This window comes from Pecten maximus, chromosome 3, assembly GCF_902652985.1.
Source record: "Pecten maximus chromosome 3, xPecMax1.1, whole genome shotgun sequence".
NCBI classification, from domain to species: Eukaryota; Metazoa; Mollusca; class Bivalvia; order Pectinida; family Pectinidae; genus Pecten; species Pecten maximus.
This window is the reverse complement of record NC_047017.1, coordinates 24,486,107-24,513,667: the sequence shown is the minus strand read 5'-3', so window position 1 is coordinate 24,513,667 and position 27,561 is coordinate 24,486,107. Positions and strand designations below refer to the sequence as shown.

General features: G+C 34.6%; 1 protein-coding gene across 1 annotated transcript; it reads right to left on the bottom strand.

Moving 5' to 3' along the window:
• Positions 1 to 769: 769 nt before the first annotated feature.
• On the bottom strand, positions 770 to 18,018 carry LOC117322838 (homeobox protein MSH-A-like). Its single transcript, XM_033877780.1, has 3 exons — positions 17,348 to 18,018; positions 13,471 to 13,640; positions 770 to 1,842 (listed from the first exon to the last, which is right to left on the bottom strand). Exons 1-3 carry the CDS (start codon positions 17,772 to 17,774, stop codon positions 1,615 to 1,617), a joined length of 825 nt encoding a protein of 274 aa, XP_033733671.1. The 5' UTR covers positions 17,775 to 18,018; the 3' UTR covers positions 770 to 1,614.
• Positions 18,019 to 27,561: the final 9,543 nt, after the last annotated feature.

The window sequence follows — 27,561 nt, the reverse complement described above, 5'->3', positions numbered from 1 at the left end:
TCATAGTGCCACTCTCTCATAAACGTTTGAAATTTGTTGATAAAAGGTCAATGGAGAGGTTGAGGTGTTTTAAAGAGAGTATAGGATTATAAACGAATGAGTAGGCAAGAATCCAGATTAAATTAAAATATAAGATTGGTCGGAAAGTTTTTAAGATGTTGTTTTTCAAAACAGCTAAGCAATGAAATATATTTTCGTTTATAGTTTGATATTACATTTATACGCAAATGCTTATCTGAATTTCTATTTTATCATTTCATGTGATTCCATTGGGTACCAAAGTATAAATCTAGGTTTTTCAAAAGAGCGGAACAAACATATTCTTTTTCGCAGACACTCAATATGAAAAACAAGGCCAAAATCATATCAAGTTCTCAAAGTGTGAACCGAGAATTGCAAAAGAAAACCAGAAAAGCATAAAGATTCTATTACTGAAAACGCCAATATCCATAATAGAAAGTACGGGTTTCCTACAATATATATCACATGGCGGTCATAAAACGTCTCCGTAATCTTCATCATCTTGTTTCTCTCACATCTCTGAGTTGTAGTAAGTGTGTCCATCTGCAGTCGGCAAAAAATACAATCTTAATATTCCGAGAAAGCTCCAATAAATAGTATCTGATCACCACGTGGTTGTTATTGACATGATGGAAGACAAGTTCTGAGGTAAACGACACCGAATTATATGAATAAACTTCGGAAAACTGCATGTGTGAGGAATAAAAGAACAAATTCTTGATACGAGAAAAACATGTATTTATTTATTTCGACTTCATTCATTTACTAGATTGGGAAAATACACATATAGTTTTTTTAATTAGATAAAATGGGAACTCTGAACACTCGAACAAGTATACTTTACATTCGCCAATGTTTATGTAAATATAGACAATGTACACTCCACAATAGAAAAGCATTTGTCTAAAATGACGACTGCGGTAATGCTGTATTGTTGATAATGTTCATTAAGTGTTGTTCACTGTACTTATCTTACTTCCTCAGATACCCATGTGGAAGAGTGGTTATTCAAAACACGTTGAGTTTCACCAGATTGCGTATCATTAGTTTCATTTTCCAAAAGGGACACACTTCATTTCAACAAAAGCGATACATATATCAATGCAATTAAAGACTGTCAAATAAAGTCGTTATATGTACCCTGAAATAATGGCAGCATCTGTATGTAATCATCGTACAAATCTTGAACGTTCATACACAAACAAGCATTAAGACAGAAAACGGAAAGCGAATTTCTGAAAAAGTCACCAATGTGGGCAAGTCTCTTCCGATTAACTGAATAATAATCCAATATGTATTAATAACAAGAATCACATTCTTTCGATCACCAGTGTTTTCCATGGAGTACCCTTGTTGAACTCGTGATCAGCTTCTTTTAAGTCGTTTTTATCTCAACAGCAGAACCTCAACGATAACGAAGCCATGTCGCACAACTCCCACCATTTAATGTCTATATATGTCACAGTTCACAGTTCTTATCAGTCAAACATAACACCTAAATTAAAATCAGATTGTCATGTAAAGTATTATCCCGGTAGCGAGCTGTCATATGAATTACATATCTTACAGTTGAAATTCTAAACGACATGGAGCTCATGACGTAGAGGAGCTGGTAACAGGAGTAAATGCAGACATGCTGGTCTGCGTGACGTCACGATACTGAGTGAGGGCGGGATGGGATGGGTACATTGGGAAAGACCAAGGCGATGACGTTACATCTACCCCAGTAGACGATGTTTTCGCAGGGAGGAGTCCTCCTCTTTGGTTGGCCTCACGATCACGCCGTTCCCTCGCGCGCCTGTTCTGGAACCATATTTTCACCTGAAAAAATGGATGTCATTATACAATGTTCAGTGGACGGAGATGAATTATTGTCTATCTTAAAGCTATGTTGTGTTGACCTGACATGGTATTACATCTTGATTGCATTTCAAAATATCTGTCTGCTTTGGTAGGCCAATATGATTCTGCTTCCTTCTTCTGAAGTAGTACAGTAAACATATTTTTGACTTCACAAGCATGTACTCCCTCCCTTCAACCTTCTTCCATGACTTCTTCTACTTCTCCTGTTTTGCTATGACATCTTGATATACGTTACAGTGCAGTCTTACCGCCAATTTACGATGTTAAGTTAATTGATATAAATACCTAGAACTTTTTCGAATCCTCGTTGTGTATTTATGTATTAAATTTTGACGCTGATCTACCTTGAATAAAACCAATATATTTTGTGTATTCGTGTAAACACTAATAATGACTGTTTAAGACGCAAATCAAGTCGTGATAATATTTGAGTTGATGAACTTCCCTGTTTTATTATCGATATGATAAAGGACACATGTCAAACAAACCAAACCAATTAGTGATGTACCGCTTAATACCCTTAGGTCTATATCTGTATCAAACGACGAGACACATACCAAATATGAGGATCAATTGTGTAGCATTTCATAGCCGCATCTACCATCCTCCGCCATCAAAGGCACTCAGGCCTATTCATTTCCCGATCAAGCCATCAACCACCCATACCGTATAATTGCATTACAGATTTATGTCTGTTCCTGCCACTTATATCGTCACCAATCACCATATAACTGGTGACAACAATACAGTACATTTGTCGGGGGTCGGTGCATTCCCTTGTTTAAAAGCCCTCCATCATACAGTTGGTTGAAATCATGTCAACAAAGATTTTTATTGGAAACACTGAGAATGAAAGTATGATAACACACTTTTCAATTGTACGCCTTTCAATAACGACAAAGAATAATAACATGTTAACGAAATAATAATTTAAATTCAAAATCGATTAAACAAGCGCAGAATATAAACAAAAATATAGATTTGCGTGGAGACTTCGGAAGAGTGAACGACTCCTGCTTCGCCAACGACGGGGATGCGCGTGTGTGAGCTTGTGAATGAGGGTGTAAGGGTGTGTGTTGTGTATGTGTCAAAGCTAGAAGGGTGTAAGCATTGCATCTGCTGCCCCTTTATGTAATTCGTAAGAGGCGACCAAATTAAGGATATTTATATCTCTACTTCTCTATAAAATATGTTTGTTGCTAATATTTAATTTAACATCGACTCAGTTTTGCCTTGGTAGTCAGCATTCGCTCATGTAATGAAGGCCGTGGGTTGTGTTACAGAGTCATACCAAAGTCATTAATAGGGCATTTGTTAATGAACAGGAAGATATGACGCCCCAATGTGCCTGTGACATAACATTTCAATGTCAGTAAACTGGACCGGGAGATAAGACGCGTCAGTGTGTTTGCGACATATGACATATCAGTAAAGTGGACTGGGGGAGAAGACATGTCAACATGTCTGCGACATGAAGTTTCAGTGGCATAGCACTATATAGCGTTTTGTTTATGGTACTATAAAGCGGGTTTTGATTGACGAGTTCCCAAATCACAACGTCCTTAAATGACGCATTGTGTCACTAAGACATAAAACGATAACGACCATCCTTTATGAGTGACGTCATCAAAACATAATCATAAAGTATTTTCACGTGATAAACTAGTTAAGTGATTTTTGCTGGGGACATATTGAAATAAATTTTGTAAATAGGTAACAAAACAAGCCTCCACGACAGCACGTACATCTGGATGCCGATAACATTCTCATGAAAGCTGATTAATAACCTGTTTTGACTTTAACTGCGATACAACGAAGATGGATTTGTAATATGTGTATTTTCACGCCTTGAAATAAAGCCGATAATATCATAACTTCAGATGAATTTTAACATCATTATATAATCATGGTGCGTCAGAAAATCAGGTATAAAGTACGAATTTGAAATGAATCTTCTTTTCATTATCTTTATGAACAAACCACACCTGCGCTATATGTGTGAATTATAGCTTAACGATTGTTTTATTTATTATTTATTTCAATAAAGCAAAAGGAATGGGATTTATAGAGCTATTCATTCCTGCAATAATTATATTAATCAAAATATATCCATAACCGAGCGTATTTCTATGTTAATATCTAAAACACATAAAAATATCGAAAAGAAGTTTGAATTCCGTTCTGATCAATCGGTTTTGTAGGCGTTGTGCGGGCTGTCGCTTGAAAAAAGGGATATTTCTTAGCATCTTATCAAAACAGTTTATATTCGGTATTTCGCATGATAATATTGATATTTAGAATGCCACAAATAAATTCATATATATATAGAATTTTGACTGGTTTCCCCTTGAATATTTCGCTCGTATAACATAATACACCGATATATTTTTTATTAGTGGGAACCAATTCAATTTTCTATTCATTTCATTTTGTAAGACAACAGAAAGAAAAGATTTTTATGAAGTTGATGATTTCTGATATTTTACTAGTAAAATATAATTAATATTTTTTATACACATATATAGTATTGACTATTAATTTAGATACATCTCGTGTTGTATCCTATTATGAAAACATGTGTTCAAATGCTTAAGAGTTACTGGAAGCCTCGATTTGAAGCGGATAAAGAACAGCTTCCGTTTTTTTATACTGAAACGTGTTGAAATACAAATAAAAGATGAGCGTTTGACAATAACTACCCGTGCCTGTTTACACATTCCAATTTTCTTAAAGCCCCTATTTAAAAATAGCACTTTAAGACTTAATTAGATATTAAGTAGGACCTCATAAAACACAGACATTGGAGGAAATCTGCAAGGTGTGCTTAGAAACTCCAATGTTACAAACCAAACTATTAAATCTGAACCTAGCGGAAGTTAATATAATAAAACGATCATCTATTCTTAACGATCTCACACCGAATGTGGGCAAATTATTGGCTGGGGAAAAGTCACTTCTCTAATTTGTAGGTAACAGGTAGTTTGGACGATTCGCTGGACAAAGCCCGGTCATTACTACAGGGTGGGACTGCCCGCTGGTGGTCGGCGGGTCACGATAGGATGTCTTCAGGTCGGCGTGAACTTCTTTTATCGTTAACTCACATTAAAATGACACAGTGTCGCGAATATAACAGACTTATTTGGATATATAGAGATATGTTGTCTTTTGGAGCTGAAACCTGATGTAGAATATTATTTTACAGCAATAATTAATAAAAGGATAAAGAAAAAAACCCAGTTTTGTTCCTCTTTATACGGTTGTAGGGTAGTATTTACAGCTAAAAAAAACCCAGCAAAAACCGATAAATGGGAGATAGATGAAATAATGTGCATCTGGGTATTCATAATTTCAGACGAGACAATTAGGAATACAAGCTATGATTAATATCATCTGATATATCACTTAAAATAATTTCTTCTTCCAAACGAACTTTCTAGACAAACGCCAGACTGAACGGTAATTAATCATATGTTACGTTTTGATGAAATATATAAATTGATATTTCAAATTCATATTACCATATTTTTTTTTTAATTCATATGACAAAATTGAAATATTATTGTGATGCATATATGTAATTAGTTGTCATTTACAACAAAATGAAAACGTCGAAATGCATATTGATTTTGATAAACAGCTCAGTGGTGCTGAATTAAAGTTATTGGACTAATCTTTTGTGTTTTAACACACTTCGAGACATTGGGCGTCTTACTAATAGTACATGGCTGAGAAAAAAGACCATAATTATAATTATGCTTTCTTTCTCAAAACGCTATGTATACATGTATACAATACCGTTTCATTTGATTTCATACCAAAGAATACTATCAGAGTAGAATAAGGTTCAAATACTGTATCAAGTCCATATAACATTCAAATAACATGATTCTTCTATTCTGATTAATACTGGGGGGAAAACTAGATTAACAAGGAGAATCTGTTGCATATTAGACCAAGCAGATAATGACCTAGGATGTGATGGTGTATGCTTATGTCGTGTACTCATATCTGTATCATATATACATATTATATTATATTGCAGTTATCATAATACGACAAAAGAATGAACAGGGTACACAGAGAACAATAGTTCTGCATGTTAATCGGTCATGAAATGCACACACCGTGTTAGATTAATGAGACAACATATAACCATAAAGGAATGCTCTCACAATGGGATGTTATGGATGCACAATATTCAGCCAAAACTCCATCGTCGTTGATTAATTGTCGTATCACCAGGTGTGGCTAGTCGTAGAGTCGGACACGACTTGATTAAAGTACCACGGATATTAGAAATTAGAGGTTTTAATAATAATATCAAAAGACAGATAATGATGGTGGTTATTTCTTTAGAAACAAAGGAAATAGCAATATTATTACTTTAATAGGATACATATCATAGAGGAGGGACACTTTCATATTTCATCAGTACCAAAGGTCCATCCAGTTAATGATCGGGGAATTTGATCCAATGCAATCTCGTCCTTCATCTTCACCTGAACGTTTGCAATAAAGGTATGGACCAGTAAGCATGCGACAAAGGGCGTTCTCTAAGTATTCTTGTTTCACAAGCAGTGGATTTGTACAGTGTTTAATCTGATTAGAAACCCGCCTTCAGTTTTGTTGGAGTATGCAACAACTTGAGATATACCAGATTAACATTACAATAGAAAGCTATCGAATATATGGAAACTCATCGAGAAGTAATCAAGGTCAACAAACAAAACCATGCTTAGTTCGGAAGCAAATCTTTCACTACGAAACGTGATCCATCGGATGAACATCGTTATCTAAAGCTAATCATACAACGGCAACGTATATATTAATCATCCCAATCAGAGGAACGTTCACTTCAATTAAGTTGGGATAAGTGCGATATATCAATACATTGTCCCCTTGTAATACAGCTTTGTATAGTTTAAATTAAATGCAGGTAAACGAAAATATTTCATGAAGTAATTTCCAAACCCTTTGGTAATTATATTTATATCATCACAATGGATAATTTGGTTTGGTCTGTTTAACGTCCTATTAACAACCAGGTTCATTTTGACTATTTTTTACTCACTGGGAGATGCGTTTTGTTTGGCTATCGCTTGGAATTACTTATATATCGTTGTTTATGTATCATTGATCAAATTGGCTTCATCGCTGCTTATATTATTACTAGTGATGATGTAAATTCACACAAAATTGTTCGAGTAAAAAACATATCACATCCGCAGCTTTTCGAAATATTGTGTGATTTCAATATTTATACATGCATATCACTAACTTGCCCTGATGGAATAAACACATTTGAAAAAAACCATGTTGCGACAGTAACAGTAAGGCTTTCATTTCAGTATGAATATCTACCCTATCTAATAATGTATTATTAAGCATTCCCATCATCCATTCGACCATTTCATTCCTTATCCATACCTTATTACTGGTTCAATTCCTTCATTACTTATTCGATTATCCCATTACTTATTCGATTCCTTCATTACTTATTCGTTTTCTCTTTACTAATTAACACTTTAAATGGTTCAAAACGTATTATTAAGCTTTCATATTATCCAGTCGACCATTTCATTCATTATCCATACTTTATTACTGATTCAATTCCTTCATTACTTATTCGATTTTCTCATTACTTATTCGATTCCTTCATTACTTATTCGTTTCGTCTTTAATAATGAACACTTTTAATGGTTTAAACATAATCATCAAGCATTTCTATTACCCATTCGACCTTTCCATACCTTAGAAGCTATTACTTATGCGATTCGCTCATTTCTTTTATTTTGATTTCATAACTTATTCGATTTTCCCATTACCTACTCGTATCCCCATTGTGTATAAATACTGTAAGTGGTATACAAGAAATGAATAATTATATCCATTACCACTTCGACCCTTCAATGATTTTGATCAGATCTAATTACTTATTTGATTCCCTGAATACTTCGTTGGTTCGCTCATTTCTTATACAAGTTCAGCTTTGTCTTATTGTTTCGCCATTGTTTTCAAAAACCAGGAATACCTACAGTGTAACGGAACCATGATTCAAACTCAAAATCGAGTAAACAAAGGTAAAATGTTGTGATGAAATATAGATTTGTATGGAGACTCGTGATAGAAAATCAAGGGAATAGAACCAGGTGTTCTCTGCTTCATCGATCATGTAGGTCAAATCCGGTTAAGGTCACATTCTCAAAAGAGAATCTGTTGTTCAAAAAGAAACCACGCCAAAAGCATATTAAAAAGCACCAAACAAGTCTGACTTCATATTGCAGAGGGAAACGTGAAATTTTCCAATAAGATCATGATGCCGACCGAGAAATGTTCCCACAGTTTTCATCAACCTGCATCTTTCGAACCCTGTGTAGTTAATCAAGTCGTTAGTATTCGACACCTGACACGAAAATCGTGATAACTGGAATAAGCCCTGGCATATCGGATCAACTGAGACATGTAAACACCGTACATGTGTAGGTTGTTAAAAGTTTAAAACGGTCAAAACGAATAAATAAACATGTTCATTACTTACTCAAACTTTCCATTCCTTATTTAAACAAAGTTCTTATTCTATTGCTTCATTACTTATTTGATTCTCCCTTTACATATTCAATTCTGCATTGCTTATAAACACTATAAATGATATAATACTATTGAATCAACATTTTCAGTACTTTTTCGTTGCTTCCGTTCCCAATTTAAAACTAATTATTTAATCGAGTTTCTGATTATTTGTTCGATTCTCCTTTACTTATTGACAATATGAATGTTTAACAAATAATGATTTTACAGTTACATTACGTATTCTACGTACCTTTCAATTCCTTAATCATTATTTATTCGATTTATTACCTATCGGTTTCCCCGTTGCTTATGAAAACTAAAAATGATATAAAAATTAATGAATAAACATGGCCATAACTTATTCGACAATTCCATTAATTTGTTCTGAGCTAATTTGTTATTCGATTCCCTCATTACTCACTCGAGTCCATTATGTATTCCATTTCTTATTCGATTCTTTCATTATTGATTCGACTCGTTACCTGTTCTTTTCCCCTGTGCTTATAAACACTATAAATGATATTTAAGAAATAATTGTTATTTTTGTTGTTCACTGGTGTATGAACGGCATTTTTTTGACAGATATTTTAAATGACGCGCGTTAGCGCGTCATGTTGAAATATCTGTCAAAAAATGCCGTAATCTTTGAAAAAAATCATAAGAAACAGTATTCTAGGTTCGTTATACGTAGTGACGAAACAGCTGAATGATCGCTGTAACAGCGTAACAGATAGTTCCAATTTGGCGGGAAAGGTAATCAAGTACACAAGTACACAAAATATAGTTCCACACAAATTCATTATTTTAATCATCATGAAAGAAAAATATTGAAATGTTGTCTTCAATTTTACAGTTATTAACAAGTTTTAAAGTTGATAAAACATTATTTCATATGTAATCAAACACGATTTTATATTCACACTTCTGCATTGGCACCGTCAACAATGTACTGTATGTATTCATACGCGGCAGCTTAATTGTTCACCTAGGAATGAACGCTAATTTTGTTAGTACCTTCATATAGAGAACACACAGTGGAAATGTAAATATTAAGCTAATGAATAAAAAAGGGGGAAAACCCGTTCCCATCACTTAATAACCCAATAATGAGAGAATCGAATAAGTAATGAAGGAATTAAATCAGTAATGAGGTATGGATAAGGAATGAAATGGTCGACTGGATGATGAGAATGCTTAATAATAAGTTTTGAACCATTTAAAGTGTTAATTAGTAAAGAGAAAACAAATAAGTAATGAAGGAAGCAAATAAGTAATGAAGGAATCGAATCAGTAATAAGGTATGGATAAGAAATGAAATGGTCGACTGGATGATGGGAATGCTTAATGATAAGTTTTGAACCATTTAAAGTGTTAGTTAGTAAAGAGAAATCGAAAAAGTAATAGGGGAATTGAACAAGTAATTAGGTATGGGTAAGGAATGAAATGGTGGAATGAGCATTGGGAATGCTTAATAATTAGTTTTGAACCTTTTAAAGTGTTAATTAGTAAAGAGAAACGAATAGGTAATGGAATAAGGAATAAGTAACGAATCGAATAAGTAATGGAATAAGGAATAAGTAATCAACTTCACGGAGGTTTATGGACGTATGGGTAAACTTGCATTAACATGGTTTATTGCATTCTCAATTTCTTTTAGAATGAATTGAACACGTCTGTGTGAACAAAACAAATTGACATTAATGAAATTTCAGGTTCCTTTTCAGCAAATAGCACTGAAATTATACGAGCCATATTCTGAAACTGTGACAATTTACATTTTTTCTTCAATATTTGAAACCATTCTATTTTCAAAATACGATAAATTTCGCAAATAATGAAAATTTGTATGGATATATAATGCCTCATGCTTCGATTTATTTTCATCATAACGCGACAGAATTCTTCATCAGAAATTAAAAACCATCAAGTTAAAGAAATGTGTCATTGTTAGAGCTACTGCTTTGTTAATATCATATTATCAAATACTAATTAGCCAAATACCACCGTAACCTGATTGAGACCCAACATCGCCTACAGAATGGTTCAGCGCCATCAACAGGACACTGGCAGAGTGTATAGACTCACCGCCGAGTTTTCCAATCTTGACATCGGAGTTGTGATGATGAAAATCAGAAAAGAAACCAATTTCGTCCATAATATGATATCTGACTTATCATATCGCCGCGTTATTAGTTGCAGTGCTACTCTTGAAGACTTCTACAATTTCCATGAAAAACTACCAAAACAATAAAGCTGTCTCATAGCCGATGGGATAAACGACTGATAACCAGTCTGATTGAAAAGACAAATATGAGACACGGCATGTAATTCCATATTTTACCCTCAAGATCATACCTTGTTATGATAGTTGCATTGGAGAGAGAGAAAACAGATATTTCATTGATGATACTTCCCTTTGGTATGTAGTGGGAGGAATGTAGGCATTTCTTCAACCGCACCTTTTTCTTCTAGAAAATTGTTTCATAGAAACCAGTTATTCCTGTTACTATCTTTACATAATCCTAATTTTATAATACCCATGTATATAAATTGTAGCCAAAACTGTTGCCCGAGTCTTTTTACGTCATTAGATTTACAAAATTAATGTCAAAGATACCCGTTATAACATTCATGATAATATCCGTGATAACATTCGTGATAACCTTGCCGTTCCGGATATCATATCTATATACTATTTTATATTCCTTTCACCATCCTTCTATGAATTTGTTTTAAGGCTAGTTAGTTGAAACAGTGTTTAATTTTTGCTTATACAATACACGATTTAATTTTATAAAGAATATAGTATGGATCTAACAACCAGATTTGGTTCTTATCTAAAGCCATCTCGCTAAAGGCCAGTCATTCCCACTTCGACAACGACTGTTAATAAATGTAAATATCTCTATCAACTTTGTCTCAACTAGATTTTAGTGATACAGACATGAAACAGACACAATGACTAGTTTTAAGGTTTTGATATTTAAATTTTATATCATGGGTTCCCATTAAGACCAATAAGTTAGGGTTCTATAAGGTGGCACAATGTGATATGATTAGAAGCAATTTTCGGGGTAGATTTCAGGGAAGTGATTTGTGTTAATAAGATATTACCAAAGGAACTAACCACGTCTTCATTTCTTCGAAATAGTTGTTAGATATGACACTTAATTAAGATGAACATACTAGAGTATTCAACTATTATCACTATTGGTAAATCTTCTTCGTCATTGAATTTACTGTCAAAGATATGTGGAATTAACCTTTGTTTAATTCCGAGGTATATATAAATTTAACTATTTCTGAAGCTAGAATGTCATTTATTAGGAAGAACTATATTTCTGTTAGATACATTTTCGCTAAATCTTGAAGACAAAGCTTACTGTCAAAAACGATTTGCAATTGACCTTATGTATTAGTATGTATCGATTTAACCAGAGCCAAAATGTCTTTTGTTAATAGCTCCGTATTTGATGACCAATAGCCATGACATTATTTCCTAGCTAGGAAAATACCAACATGATTCCAGTTTAATGTATATTACACATTTTGTTCTTTGCTCGAACTAATGACAATGACGATATATCAAATGAGGTTTCTGTTATGATAATATATACATTGGTGTGCGACGAACCATAACAAAGGGATAACTAAGTTATTAGGGAGAGTATAGCGTCATGTTAATCCGATCACATACCGAAGCAACATATACCTATGCCCAATAAAAACAACATATACCTATGCCCAATAAAAACAACATATACCTATGCCCAATAAAAACAACATATACCTATGCCCAATAAAAACGACATCACGTGTATTGAAGACAATATCATAAACAAATTAAACTCTTATTTTCGTGAATTGTTATCAATATTCTGTTTTAGAAGCCATCCGAATGGAAATTAAGACATTCACGCATATACATTGTAATTGGTATTAAGTCACTTTAACCGAATCAATGCAAAATGATGCAGATTATCTGATCTGTTGAAATACTTGAGACTATATCAATATGACTCACACAATAGTATTTCAATAAAATACTTTTCAATACTCCAATATTGTCTCATACAATATGTCATCCATTTGTGATAATTGAAATCCGCATTATAGATACAAGAGATAATTACACAAGTTGACGTTGGCATAATGACCGAAAGGTGTCCGAAGTATCGACCATCCGTCAACACGGGTTTCAGTGTCTGACACCAGTTTGTGAATGTCACACCGCATGGGTTCCAAACTGATAGGTCTCGATGTGATATTGCGTTATACTAATTAAATGTATTAGCTATTTGGGATTTTATAATTAATAATATGAACCCGTGCAGAACTGTTAAAGTGGGCGTTATACAGTTATACTTACCCTTGTCTGTGAGAATGGGCATTCTACAGTTATACTTACCCGTGTCTGTGAGAGTGGGCATTCTACAGTTATACTTACCCGTATCTGTGAGAGTGGGCGTTCTACAGTTATACTTACCCGTGTCTGTGAGAGTGGGCGTTCTACAGTTATACTTACGCGTGTCTGTGAGAGTGGGCATTCTACAGTTATACTTAACCGTGTCTGTGAGAGTGGGCATTCTACAGTTATACTTACCCGTGTCTGTGAGAGTAAGCATTCTACAGTTATACTTACCCGTGTCTGTGAGAGTGGGCATTCTACAGTTATACTTACCCGTGTCTGTGAGAGTGGGCATTCTACAGTTATACTTACCCGTGTCTGTGAGAGTGGGCGTTCTACAGTTATACTTACCCGTGTCTGTGAGAGTGGGCATTCTACAGTTATACTTACCCGTGTCTGTGAGAGTGGGCATTCTACAGTTATACTTACCCGTATCTATGAGACTGGGCATTCTACAGTTATACTTAACCGTGGAATAAACGGTCTACTACTGTTATGCTTAACCGTGTCTGTTGTCCATATTCTTCTATAAGAGGGATAGTTTAGTGTACTTTGGTTGAACTTACCTTTTTTCACTATGAGATCAAGTATAATTTTATTTTACATACCCTTGTTTCTGTAAGAGTGAGAGCAGTAGAAAGTTCAGCAACGTCCATACTGCTCAAATAGTGTGTTTGGCGAAATTTCTGTTCGAGTGCAGCAACTTGGTGCTGTGTAAAAGGGACACGTGGGTTTCTTCCAAGCTTTCTCTTTTTTGTTACTTCCTTTTTCTGAATCCCTGGTAAGAGATAGAATAAGAATATTGAAACACGCACAAAAGTATTGTACACTATATGCCGATATATTAGAATAATTGCATCATACAGCTGTTCTGCCTTCCTCATTAGTAAGGAAAGCGAATTGGAGAGAGGAAGGATAGCCTGCTTACAGGTAACAGATTTAATTATCATGAGCTCGCCGTATCCATCTTATTGCATTGAATGCATTGTGTTGCTCATAAAGGTGAGTCTACCGGAATGATGAAACAAATACCAATTTGTACAACATTATGTAGTTTTCAGTTTTAACATTTGTTTATTTCGGTTGGTTTCAAATTGTACGTGATCTAAATAGTTACATGTACTTCTACGCAGCAGGTCCTGCCACAAAGTAGCATTCGGGTTTTGAATAAATGGAACACTTAAAACACCGGATGGCTATAAATGTCTCAATCGACTACTCCTCCAAGCCTCAGCATTGACAATAAAATAAACACGTCCGGTATTTGTTTCACCGTTAAGGATATCACGATTCTTCGTCATTTTAATCTTGTTTTGAAAGTTCCATGAAACAATTTTGACAATGCAGCTGATTAAAGTGTCGACACGACCAAGCGATAGACGCGACAAAACACAATAGGAGGCGGACACCGTATTCACTGCAGACCTATTATTTGACAGTTGCGGACCTATTATTTAATTGCTGCCGACCTATTATTTAGTTGCTGTGGTTCTGTTATTTGACAGATACATGCTCGTTTTTTATTATCGCCTAAGTATGACTTCAATGTAAATTGACACGGTGTTCTCTCAACATTAACACGTTTGCATCTGTCTGTTCATTATTTCATAGTTGAACCAGTGAACTGAATTGGATCAAATGCATTCATACATCCTAAATAATAAATAGCTAACATAATATAGATTTTAAATTTGATTTAAATTCTGGATTGGAAAGATTACATGAATAATGGGCTTTCTCCGTATATGTAAAAATGCTTCATGCTCACTATCATCATAGTGTTGGCTTCTTTTCAAAAGTTTGCACAACGAAAAGAGAAACATAAATATTGGTATTTTCACTTGTTAAATATACTAGACCTTATTCAACTTTAAGAGTGCGAATGAAATTTACATTACGATATAAATATATTAAAAAAAAATACAAAAATTCCTTTGTAATGACACGTATAATGATAGTGTTTTGTAATGTGTCAGAAGCAACAATTTTTGTAAACGTTCCTGGTACAAGATGATGATTGCTTACAAGTTCGGTGAATGGTATGTATTCAGCATATGAAGCAATAAACAATAAATCTATATAGACAAATGCGTCACAGGAGCTATGATACATAGAACAAGAATTTCAACAATAGAATACATAATATAAAACGTCTTCTTCAGAAAAATCTTTTTGATATACGGTGTTTATAGTTGATATAGCTGGTTATCATTGTGTAATAGAAACAAACAATTTAGACAGCACGTAACGCTAGTACAAACAAAATACAAGCAATTGAAATAGAACGAATTAAAAAAAACAAATGAAGTATTAATAAAAAAAATATATCATTTCGAACATTGGATTTTTTTAATTTGAATTTTTACCGAAGGTTTGAACAGGACTCAGCTTAAACACAGACAAAAAGTTACATTTTCAAAGAAAAAAAAGTAGTTATTTCTCCAACAGTTGTTTTTGTGTTACACCTGTCCTAATGACACCAGTAAAATGGATTCCTTTCCACTGGCTTGAATCATTAAACCACCTTTGATCCGCAATACATTGTTGTAAGGTGTTAATAAACAATTTCCTCACCTCATTGAAACCAATTAATACTTTTCAACCTGAGTACCGTAAAACGATAGATGATTACTCGATATGTATCTAACCTTCATATTTTTAGTCGCTATATCGGTTAAATATATATTACTTATTACAGATGACATCAAATCTGCATCAACTTACTGAATGGGTACTACCGTGGCAAAGCTTACTGTTGTAAAACATCTATGGACATCCGTAATGTCTAATAATACAACTAACAAGTTTTATTATTCACAATCACACAAAAAGTCATAATTCATTTTTCTTTGAAGAACAAAAACCCGTGGAGTTTGTGTAAAACAATGACTTGATGCATTGCGTAATAAATGATCATAGTATTGTTAGATTAAATCGATCGGTGAAGGCTCCCTATTTATCTAAATAGCATAACATGATAGTAAATTTAATTGCTAATGGCATATCAAAATGCACTGTATAAATGTGGTTGTTGATTACAAGAGAAGTCAACTGGCCTAAACCATCCTGAAAAAAAACCATCCGTTTCAACATGTCACGTACATAGAGACGATCGCAAACGGTCATAGTTACAATATATCAATATATTTTAATGTTATAATTGGAATGCATTTTTCTATATATCTGTATATTTTGCATGTGGATTTATATTTATTGAATAATTGAGAAACGATAAAAATATGTGTTTAATATATATTGATATACATTATTAATTCTAACCAGTCTGGAAAAAATCTGGTTCAGGAATCTTATTAATGACATATTAATGTAGATATTGAACGAAATTAAATATACTATCAATTGCAAAATCAATCGTAGTTAAAGCATAGTTTACTTGAAATAATTTGCATTTCTCAGTAGAAAGATAAAATTCTTGTGATATGAATTATGAAATTGTATGGTGGCGTCGGGTAAAATTCATAATATCGTAAATTATCATAAAGAATCAAGTAAATTCATGAAATTTTGCTTATTTTCCTTGCGTTCTGATATAATCGATTACTCAAAGGTATAAATAGGTTCAATATGTTTATTATGAATGATGCGATATGATCCGGTATTTACAAGACATCTTAGAATAACTTTATCGAAATCGGAATGCATTGTACAATGGTATGGATATTATATGTATGCAATCAGTGTTGCAAAGGACAGACTAGACAGTTATACCTAATGTGGAGTCGTTTCCGTTGAAATATGTCGAAATCCAAAAATGTCACCACAAATGTCTAAACTGGTACATTGATTAAATTATAGTAAAATTACCAGGCATTATGTGTGTTAACCTGTATTAGATGTCAGCGTATAAACTGCCAATAAGCATATATTAAAAAAGAGTATAACGATATTATCAATTATCAGCGACTTTTATTCAAAGATAATTTCTTAACACATCTATAATTGGATAACATTAAAGGAATGTCTATTTTCTTCCGAGAGCTATAAATACATAATGCCACTTTTCTATATATCTTATCAAGAATTATTAATATCGTACGATAATCACAATGCCTTACATTGAAAGATAATTCCAGGAATTCATGTCATTTTCTTAAATCAAATAATTCATCTTTCAGAAAGAAACATTAAGTTGAATGTCAGACTTGATAATTCATATTTTCAAGTCCGTCGTTTATATATAATAAACGGCCTATTTCAATTCTAAGTAGTCTCTGTGCTATCTTTATCTTTGTTTGTATTTGGTCCAACAAGCTTGCCCTCACGACAGTCATGTATAAAGAAACATTAACTTATGTTCATGTTAAAATACACATATTAGTAATATTGACATCCATCTATGACTTCATTCCAAAATAATTTCAGAACTGCATGTAAAATTAAATCAAGTACATCTATATTTAGGCAGCACAATTAAAATGACATCAGTACTTGTAATAGAATAACACAAAGGTGGTGTATACTTACTTGGTAATTTTGGAGGTTTATATCTAGTACATTGTAGCCATGGAAACTGTTTACTTGAGTCTGATGATTGTGAGTCTGTTATGTGAGATGTTTCATCTCTTGGACCTTCAACAATATCATCTTCGTCACTTTCTGGCACGTCTTGTCTTTCGTCATTTAAAATTCTATCAATAGAAAACTTTACACCTTCGTTGGTTTTTTGTTTTGTTGTATTTTCATTACAATCAGTTCTTTGTTCTAGGAGTCTGGAATAGTTCATGGGTGTCGAATTAGCTGTTCCTCGAAAATTTGATGAATTTGGTGCAGATAGGTATTGTCGGGCTTGAGACGGATGACAAACAACTGGAGCGTAGAAAACTGGTCTTCTACCCTGCATGTTACTATAAAAGGCATAATTTGCCGCAAATATGGATGCAAACATATCCATATCAATAAATTTTAATTTTACCTATTGCCGCGATCAGATACACATTGATCAATTAAAATAACTAAGCGATTTGTTTAAATAAATTTCTTACTACGAGGTGTTAGAATTAACTAGCCTTCTCACTGTTAAATGTAAAATCTCCAACTGCTTTAAACATTTTTGTATCGTTTCTGCGTTCGGAGTGTCAGTGTACAAACGACATGTATCTTCTGATAACAGGGCGATACCCTGGCTACTTGTTCCGTCTTCCTCGCCGATAAAGGAACTAATGATGGACTAATGATAGGTGACTTAAATTCGACAATATGATGATTCGGTTCACATGAGCACGCATGCGTATTTAGTTCTCGTTTACCTGGACACGCCCACCTTTGTCCGCCAGGTAGGCCTCCCCAGCGCGGAAGAAATAAAGGTAAATTGTGTAAAATTATCTTACGCCATATGTTCTCCCGTGCTTCAGTGTCATCAGGCACAGATTTCATTAACAAAAGTATTAATTAGGATGGTTCCTAATTTCTTAAGATTTGTCAAGAAAATGTCTTTCAAATATGCTTTTTAAGAGCCATCTAACTGGCGGTTTATGATAAAGATATCTCCTGTTCAACGAGAATAGAATAACCTTTCATTAACCGTAGAATATCTTCTTTCACACAACAGGTTCAAATGGGTATTTCATTAGCCTGTTTAAACGAGAAAATGAATAGATGATTCATTAGAAAGCGTCGGTACGAGTATAAATAAGATGAAAAAACAAGCCGGAATCACGATATCGAAGTATAGATAGGGACTCATTAGGAAGCGTTCGTCAAATTTGCGCACATGCGTACTCTTTCCATGTGGGAAGAAACATAAAAGTAAAAATAGAAACTTTATTTTTCGTTTTATGCGGAAAGAAAACCATGACAGAAATTAGAAGCGTTTCCAAAATAGAGACTGCAGTAAATATGAACGGATGGTCGGGTGGCGCAGTGGTAACATGCTTACCTTTTACCTTGGCTGCCGGGGTTTAATTCCCCCATCGGACGTGAAAAGGGTATAACCATAAGGGATTTCTCCGGGTACCCTGATTTCCTCCCACAGTAAGGACCCTCGCGTTCTTCCATCCGGACCAACAAGAGTGATCAATATAAGGTGATTTGACTTGTTTTGTAATTGATGTAAAATAAGTTAAGGTTTTGAAAATGTAAATATGAACGCCACCAGAAAAATAAATTCAAAATTGCATTTAAATTGTATATTAATGTTAATATAATCCTATAAACATAAATGGATCAATTTTTGTGTAACAGAAAATTTAACTGCATGTAGTTTCAATTACGGATAGTTGTTATTTTTATATACATTGGGGAACGAAGAGTAATGTTAATGTCACATTGTCAAGGAATATCGCTTTACATTGATACTTTTGATTTTTGTTTTAGTTACAAAGCAGTAAAAAGTAGGTTGACAGGTAGAGGTATATTTCCGTTCCTTGACATGATTGTCTACACCAGTGCATTTTCCTTGTCCACTTTGCATCTACTTATATCAATTGAATGACGTCATGGCAACAAATAAATAGTGAAACGTAATTAATTCAATCACGTCGCATCATCAGTGTCTAGCATTAAGGTAACCTCACCGTTGTATATATGAGAGGACAAGCATGGTAAGAGAGATAAAAGATATGTTGTGTGTAAGATATGGTGAAATCTCAACAATAACGGTTAAGATCATTAACATGCTAAGCACTTGGCAGGCAGACCTTTCCATGTAGGATATAAGCCTGCTCCATCCATTTCATTATTTTTAAGAGACGACTTCTGAGACAGGAAATATCCCCCTTGTTTTACCTTGACGCTGCCTCGCTTTTGGCCCATAGTTGAGCATCCGACTCTATAAGGTTATGAAGTATGTTCCCTGACAGAGACGACTGAAGATATAAACAGAACAAGATGACACAGAAGGTGGAATGAGTGGTAAACAGTAGATGTAGTCAGACGACACCGATAGGATATCGAAACAGAGGCAAGTAAAACGTGAGGACCGTAACCATTTCCTGTAGCACAAGTCGCCCAGTTAAAACTCATTGAAGGTAGATATGCCACTTATGATTTCAGACAATTGATTATGGTAAATATTTAATACACTTGTTAGGAAATCATGCAATGGAGACAGATTAAATGTGTATTGATGTCTATCAATGGTTCTAGAGAATATCGACCGTTCGGAAACACTGCAAATGAGACACTTGTGTAAAAACATCTTTAGACATCATTCACCTGCGCCGCTACGATTTTTTGTGAAAAAGTGCTAAATTTCTTCAATGTGAATCCCATCATAATATTCATATGCATTGCGTGGAGCAAATAGCAAAAGTCATTGCTTTAATCATTTAAATTGTCTAATCACTAAACTTAATTAAGGTATATCAAACATGTGCGTTGGTAGTTTCCAAACTCACTATTCCTATTTCAGGTAAATAGTAGTAAGTAATAATTCAATCTACAGTACACGATTCTTTCCAAAAATCGTTTCCGAGACATCCCCCAATTATGGTTGTGTTTCACGCAAGATGAAATCATTGTATAAGAACTTTTCCCTATATAAAATGTGTACAAATAACATTAACAGTTGTGTCTCCTTCTAATCATTATATATGTACCATGGTGGGAAGGATAGCAGGCGTTCTCTAAAAAAGCAAACATTCTAAATGGGTTTTTTGTAATAAAGCATTAGATGTGATAGCTAACTCGGTGTGCCAATAGACACTATGGAGGGTTGGAATCAAATAGAATTTATAGTTGAAAAATATTAGATAGTCTTACCGTTCACAAAAGGATGATATGTATGTAACATTCTATGTAAAACAATGAATGTAGTATGGAGAGATATCAAAGGTTTTAAAACAATTAAACCATTTATTTTCCATAAACAATTATCAAACTTCATTTAACTCACAAAATGATAGTCATAGATATCCTAATTAGCAACATTTCTGACTTTTTTAACATTCATGGAATGGTCATATCGATTGCATCCCTGACCTAAAACAATAATATGTTGATGTACATTCTATATGATTTCGTTCTTATTTATACACGAAAGTTTTTAATAAAACATAATGATAACGATATAATATAGATTTTGTAGAAAGTTATTGTATTGTTTCATGACTTGGCTGAATTATTACCCGCGAGATTAATAAACACAAAACACTTTGATTCATTCACACTTTGCAGGTTTTGACAGTGTGAACGTACGTGCAATGTATGGTGGGTGTCAGCTATGCCAACACTGATTAGCAGACATAATCACCCGAGTTGCAGACACGACTCATCGTTGTTAATCAAGATAAAATTGACAGGGTTGCATATAGTTAATAAGATACAATGTTACGTTTCATTTTGACATCTAGTTTAATCTAAACATATTTCATAGTTTCCTCGCCGCCTTGAAAAAGCTGTATAATTAGAGAAATCACAGTACAAAAGGGACACGCACTTGATACAAGAGCGGGCTGAAGTTAGCAGCGGATTCGTTATTCGTTATTGGGGATTCGAATCCGCTGCCGGCAGCGGATTGGGGATTCAGTTTTTTTTTATGTTTAAATGATATTTATTTAAATTGACATTTTGACGATTGGATTCAAATAACAAAACCGCTGCAGCAGTGAATTGGGAATTCAGTTACATCTAAGTATTTTGTCTTATAATATGTGATTTGGGATTCGAATAACGAATCCGCTGCCAGCAGCGGATTGGGGATTCAGTTTTTTTTATGTTTAAATGAAATTTCTTTTAATTGACGTTTTGACGATTGGATTCAAATAACAAAACCGCTGCAGCAGTGGATTAAGGATTCAGTTACATATAAGTGTCTTTCTTATAATATATGATTGGAGATTCGAATAACGAATCCGCTGCCAGCAGCGGATTGGGGATTCAGTTTTTTTTTATGTTTAAAAGTTTTGTTTTTTGTTGTTGTTGGCATTTTGACATTAGGATTCAAATAACGAATCCGCTGCAGCAGTGGATTAGGTTTCAATTACTTATGTTTTATTGGTATTTTTATGATAAACTATGATTGGAGATTCGATTTTACATTTTGATTTTGTGATTCGAATAACGAATTTGCTGCCAATAGCGTATTGTGGATTCAGTTCTTGATGTTTAATTGACGTATGTTATCACAAATTACGAAAACGGCAATTTGCGGGTATTTCAATGATATAATTACTTTGTAATTCAATCAACAATAATGTGATTCTAGTATAAATCTGCTGCCAAGAGTTTCTTTCTTGTGGGAGGTTTATCGTCTCTTTACAAGTAGACGAAGTTCTATGTTTCTTCGCAAGCATTCTATGGTACAAATATATAAAGACCAGAGTATCATTTCGATATAGCTGAAGGTTTTATTGGAATGCTATCATGCATACGGAATTTAAAATTCTATCAGTAAAATACTGCTGTTATTCAAATCCCAATCATATATCAAAAGGAAAAACATCACTTGAACATGTATGTCACTGAATCCCCAATCGGCTGCTGGCAGCGGATTCGTTATTCGAATCTCCAATCACAATTTATAAGAACTAGAAAAGTCTTTAAGACATAAATGGCCCCGCCTTCACATGAAATAGTTCCCGAAACTTGGGCAATATTTAAATTTTGACCAATAAGGGGCCAGAAAAATGGATTCAATTTTTTTTTTTTTTTTTTTTTTACAAAAATAAATTCTACAATTGTCTTTGTGTAGCCAGACTGCATTTAATACCAAATTTCATGAAAATCGAACGATATCTAAATATTGACCAATCAGAAATCTCTATTTGGCGGCCATCTTGAATCGTTATTCTGGTTTTTTGTTAATAATGAGTGCTGTCGTGGTATCATCTCCCTATCAAGATCGTTTAGAATCAATCAGATAGAACAAACGTTATTACAGGATATGTTTTCAGCCAATCATGTGCTGTGGCGGCCATCTTGGATGTTTGATCCGGTAAAAGGAGTAAGTTGCGCAAGTAGACGTCATATTTGTTATGTTAACAAAGTTTGATAACAATCACATTTTTAGTTATATAGATATGCTAGTTTAATATTGAATCGGGATGGGATGGGACGGACACGTGTAACACTATTTATTACATTTTTACCAGTGAAATATCCAGAATTATTCTTTCTATCAAAGTGATATTTTGAAAAATATCACTTTTTCTGATATGTTTGACTAGTGGAAAATATCACTTTTTCTGATTTGACCAATCACAACACTGCTTACAAACGACAATGCGGAAAATAAAGATTTGAAGTTATATGACGTTATAATGTAAGATAGAATACATAACGTCACGATTTTGCGTACATTTGTGAGCCGTTGACAAGGGACCGCAATGAATTCTGGGAGAGATTGAGCTGCCTCGGTATATTTTGCTATGAAATGTAATAAACAGAATATCTAACAGTATCTTCAGTAATACCGAATATATTTCACTCGTGTTGCTAATATTTTTCAAAAATATCAAAATATCAGCCACACTCGTGAAATATATTCGGTACAGTGTATTACTGAAGACACTGTTAGATATCCTCCTCTATACCCCCATCCCCCACCCCCGACCATTTCATGGCGGGGGTATAAAAATAGCAATTGGACATGAAAAAACTGAATCCCCAATCGCTGACAGCAGCGGATTTGTTATTCAAATCCCAAATCCGCTGCTGGTAGCGAATTCTTTATTCGAATCCCTAATCACATATTATAAGACAAACACTTATAATTATGTAACTGAATCCCCAATCCACAGCTGCAGCGTATTTGTTATTTGAATCCAATCGTCAAAATGTCAATTAAAAGAAATATCATTTAAACATAAAAAAACTGAATCCCCAATCACATATTATAAGACAAAATACATAAAAAAACTGAATCCCCAATCCGGCTGCTGGCAGCGGATTCGTTATTCGAATCCCCAATCACATATTATAAGACAAAATACTTAGATGTTACTGAATCCCCTATTCACTGCTGCAGTTGTTTGTTATTTGAATCCAATCGTCAAAATGTCAATTAAAAGAAATTTCATTTAAACATAAAAAACACTGAATACCCAATAACGAATAACGAATCCGCTGCTAACTTCAGCCCGCTAGATAGAAGTAGGTACAAGGGTACGCACAAGTTTAACTCAAATCCTAACATATAGATACCATTAGATACAAAGGGCACGCACATGTTTCCTCGTGACCTAACCTATACATACCATTAGATACAAAGTGCACGCATTTGTTTCCTCACGTCCCAACCTATAGATACCATTAGGTATAAAGGTCACAAATTGTTGTATTTGACGGTATTGTCAATTTTTGCTGATATGTTTTACTTGAGTTAGTAGTTTAGGGAAATGTTAGATTGGATTGCCAAGCTTTATTTTTCTACTTTCTACATGGCTAAGGTTCGAAAACACAATGACGTAATACTGTCGTTTTGAGTGGCTTACATTTATATATGTCATCAAGATATTGGTTTCGCGACAAACCAATATGACCCTGGCTGATGGTATCTTCTTGACGCCCGTCCTCATATGACCCTGGCTGTTGGTGTCTCCTTAACACCTGACCTCATATGACCCTGGCTGTTGTCGTCTCCTTAACACCTGTCATCATATGACCCCCTGGCTGGTGGTGTCTCCTTGACACCCATCCTCATATGACCGTGGCTGTTAGTGTCTCCTTAACACCCGTCCTCATATGACCCTGGCTGTTGGTGTCTCCTTAATACTCGTCCTCATATGACCCTGGCTAGTAGTGTTTCCTTGACACCCGTCCTCATATGACCCTGGCTAGTAGTGTTTTCTTAACACCCGTCCTCATATGACCCTGGACTAGTAGTGTTTCCTTGACACCCGTCCTCATATGACCCTGGCTGTTGCAAGGATGTTAAACACCTAAGCGCTACACAACTAGAATTGTTTTAACTGAAGTTGAAGATTATGTAATGTCCTTCATGTCAAGGTATAGAGTGCATAGTCGATCGACATGATCAGTAAAGTCTCTGTTATTCATCCATAGTTGAACATTGTCAATGTATTCATAGGTGAAATTGAACGATTTTGTAAGGTCTCTGTTACCTTTTACAGTAAGTTCTTCAAGATATTCAGTCCGTTTGAAGACAAAACCCTAGTCGGTCAATAGAAGCGCACAGCTTGTTCAAATGGGCACGCCAATGATTTGTTGGAAGATCTGGTCATCAAACTCAACATGGATGTTGTCGATCGGAAATTCAATAATCTTCAAGATTTTATCTTCGGCTCCTTTTCTATGGGCTCTAGTCGAAAGTTTAAAGAAATACGTCCCCGAATAATGTACAACTATGTACTTCAGAAAGCTCTCATAAGAGACCCAATCCTGCGTTTCCTTCCTTTGGTTTACATGTCCCAGATTATTCGATACCCTATAACAACAGTTACCGTGACAAATGCCGACGACCGACGGGGAAAATAAGAACAAAGGGTTCCCAAGAAGTCCATGGGGAAGTGCTTTGGTTGACATCATGATCTCATAATACTCTATTTCCTTGTACGATATGACGTGTGGCATGTCTGATATTTAAGCATTGAACTGCTTTCAGTTGGAAGTTATGGGCTGATAAATGCCAACTGGACAAAGGCAAATTTAATGAAGCGCGCTAGCGCTTCATGTTGAATTTGCCTTTGTCCAGTTGGCATTCATCAGCCCATAACTTCCAACTGAAAGCAGTTCAATGCTGATATTTACATTTGACAACGATTTTTAAAGACTATATCCAGGAATTTTGCTCCGACGATGAATGAACAAATTGTTATCGTTAAAGACGGAACAGCCTTTTCAACAGCCATCTTTCGTTATCGCCGACGTGACAATTATGACGTCACTATATTAATGACGTCATAATAAAGATTTGGAAGTTATGGACTCATAACTTCCAAGTGAGCTTGGTAAAGTTATATAGTGGGGCTGCAGTGTAAATGTAAATATTTGTTGATAACTCTTGTTGTTCCGTTGTCACTACCCTAGCTCTCATTTTGAGATTGTGACCAACCCTTATTTGACCTAAATCAAATCTAGGTCAAATTCAGGAAAGTACACATTTAAAAAATGGAAACTGGAATGGTGGCAACAACCGGTATGTCAAAATTTGACCAAGATTTGTCTGGCGGTTGTCTTCAATAAAAAACAAGATATTTACCCTACCGACACACCTGGTCTTGTTCCCTAGTACTTTTTGAATGGTCTCCATGCAAATCTTTATTGTTTGCTCATTTGAGCACTTGTTTGATCGATTATAGTTAGAATTACAGTTTCGTAATTTGGTATTCTCAATTGCTTTTTACTTTTATAAAAATGAGTTTCTCAATATGTTCAAGTTCACATTGAATAATGCATTCGTCTTCTTACTCCTGATTTTTCTGTAAACATTCAGTCACGTATTTTGTTACCTTTGTACCCAACGTTTTGTACAAGACTGCTGACATATAGCCTTTGGTGACGTCACCAACGATATACCACTGTAGCAACCTTATCACCGTTGTTTTAATCATCTTTTATTGCAATTATGAGTAGATTAGTTCAGCTTTTGATTTGATATTGTCTTGATATTACCTTAGCCTTAGATTAGATCAAAAACCTTTACATCGCTGTTATAGCCGATGGACAAAACTACACCCGATGTAAAACCTGGGATCTAGCGCTCCTTAATTATAAATTTGTGCATTGATCCATCCTATATCCGTTCTTATTGGTCTATGTCGTATTCTTTATTAGCGGACTGATATTCCGTGATATCTATGTGGGGTTTTATAGATTTATGGTGAAATCATACCGATTCATTGCGTTATTAAAGTATTTAGGGCCGTTTTTAGTGCTGTGATATGATAACACTTGTTTCAGCATTTTATCCAAATCAGGTACGTCATTTTGAACAAGAAAATAATGATATAAGGACATTTATAGACTGTCTGCAAAGGTGGGATAATTGTTTTGATAATTAAACCATATATGCAAAATAGTCAAGTGATACACACTTTGCAACATAGATTTAGCACGTGCACTGCTTTTATTTCCTGATTCAACATCACTCGGAATTCCGCGAATGTGACTCCTGTCACATGACCAGGTTATGTGCGAAGAGTTCCTATTGTATCCAACACAAGTCCTCGCGCCTCGTGTGAAAACAACGGTATCTAAGTCCAAACAAACGCTCGTGACGTCACCGTTAATAAAAGAAATTGTGTTTTAATGTGTTTCGTATAAAGACATTCTTCTTCTTCTGTATACTAGTGGGCCATCAATGCTGATTATTTATATATATATATACATATAATAAAAATAATGAAGTGACATAAATTTGGGAAAGAAAGGGCAGACTCAACGGCATCAACAGTGTCGACAGAAACGACAGACTGAAGGAGAAGACTCCATTGGGTTGTAGGGATATAGTAGGGTATAGTTCTGGGATATACGGAGTATTTGAAGCAGCTAGTCTTCTGGACGTCTGGAAGTGTTTGAATGCATATGGCTTGCGATACCTTCCGGGAGTTATGTTTGTCTCAAATAGAGGCACTGTACTCTAGTTTGGGACGTACCAGGGTTTTGGCGGCATGATTTTCGATCTTTGAAGAATTGACCTGTAGGTTGTAGCGCAGAAAACCTAGTGACTGATTTGTCTTTGATGTTATAAAGTTAATGTGTTGATCCCATCTGAGGTTGATAAATTGCTATTTCAAGGTCCTTTACAGAATTTGTTGTTTGTAGTGTATGGTCATGAATTT

Coding starts and splice junctions, on each gene's coding strand:
- LOC117322838 (XM_033877780.1), bottom strand. CDS start 17,774: ATGGATATGTTTGCATCCATATTTGCGGCAAATTATGCCTTTTATAGT. Junction 13,641..17,347: donor TAAACCTCCAAAATTACCAA/GTAAGTATACAC, acceptor ATCTCTTACCAG/GGATTCAGAAAAAGGAAGTA. Junction 1,843..13,470: donor TCACTCTTACAGAAACAAGG/GTATGTAAAATA, acceptor CCATTTTTTCAG/GTGAAAATATGGTTCCAGAA.